The sequence below is a fragment of the Crocuta crocuta genome, unplaced genomic scaffold (genome assembly GCF_008692635.1).
Source record: "Crocuta crocuta isolate KB4526 unplaced genomic scaffold, BGI_CrCroc_1.0 scaffold61, whole genome shotgun sequence".
NCBI classification, from domain to species: Eukaryota; Metazoa; Chordata; class Mammalia; order Carnivora; family Hyaenidae; genus Crocuta; species Crocuta crocuta.
In genome coordinates, this window is record NW_027528369.1 from 11192116 (window position 1) to 11194203 (window position 2088).

At 56.1% G+C, this 2088-nt stretch overlaps 1 protein-coding gene across 1 annotated transcript in view; it reads left to right on the forward strand.

Annotated features, from left to right (window-relative positions):
- The window catches only part of SPG7 (SPG7 matrix AAA peptidase subunit, paraplegin), a 32329-nt gene that overhangs the window by 20877 nt on the left and 9364 nt on the right, over positions 1-2088 (forward strand). The window contains exons 10-11 of the mRNA XM_077754197.1: positions 982-1106; positions 1900-2002. Coding sequence (XP_077610323.1) covers positions 982-1106; positions 1900-2002 — 228 coding nt within the window. The remainder of the gene's footprint in view (positions 1-981; positions 1107-1899; positions 2003-2088) is intronic.

Below are 2088 nucleotides of genomic sequence, written 5' to 3' on the forward strand. Positions count from 1 at the left end.
TGCGCCCACTGTCTCTCTCTCTCTCTCTCTCCTAGAAATAAATAAAACTTTAAAAAAAAAAAAAAAAAGACTTTACAGGTAGTTTTAACTTATGTTTATCAATGTCAACTTATTATGAATATTTTTATTAGCAAAAGGTAAATCAGGGACATTTTCATTTTACTTGTTTTTTAAGTGGGCTTTGAACTCAAGACCCTGACTGAGATCAAGAGTTGCACGCTCTGTCGACCGGTCCAGCCAGGTGCCTCCGGCATTTTTATCTTTCACTGTGTTTTCTGGAAGCTGTCAAACCTCCACCAGAGCAGAGAGGGACGTGCAGTAAGCCTCCCTGGTGCAGGCCAGCCCCATCCGTCCACACCTCCTGCTCCAATTCAGAATCCAAGCTTCTGAGTCTTACGTGTTCTGAGTCTTTTTTGCTCCAGACTGTAGTGGAGCAAAAACTGTAGTTCTTTACATCCACAGAGACGCCACGGTATCATCATAACACGTAATTTAAAAATACAGATCTAACACTCTGATGTCCAGTCAGGCTCAGATCTGCTCGTTGCTCCTTGGATGCATTTCTGCGGTTGCTTTATTCAAATCGGGCTCCATTCTGGTTCTCCTACAAATGTGAGCCATCGGTGGTACTTGTGCACTTGCTTTTAAATTCTTGCGAGAAAGCTGGGGCCCAAACCCAGGCCACAGACCAGCGTCAGGTGAAGGAGTGTGGGGACAGTGCCCCTCGCTCCCTGGGCCTGCTGGGCAGTTTTCTAGAAACATGGTCACCCCAGACACTGTCAGGGTGATAGTGCCAGTTCCTGTCCAAGACTCAGGCCTCTGGGCTGACGGCCAGAGGCAGATGGGCGGATGCTTGCTCCGTGGTGACTTGTATCCCCATTCGGAGCAACGCACTGTTCATTCCTGGCAGACCCCAGGGGAACCCACCCCACCCTGTGCCCTGAAAGGGGAGCGCAACCTGAACAGCTGTGGTCCCTCCAGGAATGGGCACCACGGACCATGTCATCGTCCTGGCATCCACCAACCGAGCTGACATCTTGGACAACGCTCTGCTGAGGCCTGGCCGGCTGGATCGCCACGTCTTCATCGACCTTCCCACCCTGCAGGTCAGTACGGCCGGGCGCTGGCCGTTCCTGGCCCGGCTGTGGCTGCGCAGTGCTGCTGCCCGTCCATCCAGACTTTCTTTGGCTTACCGCTCTTCCCACGGTTTCCCAGCTTGTTTGGTTCGCCCAGATGGTTTTTCTCTTTATCCCTGAATGTTGGGGCTGAGTTTTGTAGCAGAACCTTGGGCGGACCCCAGGGCTCTCCTTCTGCCCGAGTCTGCAGGCTGTCGTGGGTTTGGAGCACGAGCTGTGCTGCCCTGGGAGCAGATGCAGGCCTTGCCCCTCCGGCCTCCTCGAGCCTCTGGACGACGTCCGCCCTCTGGTGGCCGGGCCTTCGTGGTGTCCCGAGGCAGCAGGAACCAGCAAGCAGTGAAGGCAACGCACGTGGGTAGGGCAAGGGATTGAAGCTAGTCGGTTCATATTCCCGGAGGTCCAGAGAAGGGGCCCCAGCCGCCCCCAGCGGCCATCCTGGGTCTGACACTCGAGCGGCACCTAGGCTCCAAGCAGCAGAGCAGAGCTCCCCTCCGACGCCACTTCTCGAGCGGCACCCTCCCCTCTTTCCGATGCATCAGGAACATTCCCATCGAGGTCACAGAATGTATGTGAACCAAACGTTTTACAAAATAAGCCCTTACTTTCCGTGATTTAACCTAAGTTTCATTCTTGACGCGCCGCTTGCAGCTCTCACTTGGTCTCATGGATGTAGGTCGGGCGTGACAAGAAGACAAGGACGGGGCCCTGGCGGCTCCGGGCCCTGGGGCAGGGGTGAGCCCACACGCGGGTCCTTTCTCTGCAGGAAAGGCGGGAGATTTTCGAGCAGCACCTGAGGAGCCTGAAGCTGACCCAGGCCAGCAGCTTTTACTCCCAGCGCCTGGCAGAGCTGACACCGGGCTTCAGTGGTACGGAGGCCATTGCTGTTAGTCCCGGGCTGCGGGCCTCCCCCAGGTGCCTGCGCCCCCTGCTCCGGGGGGGGGGGGGGGGGGGG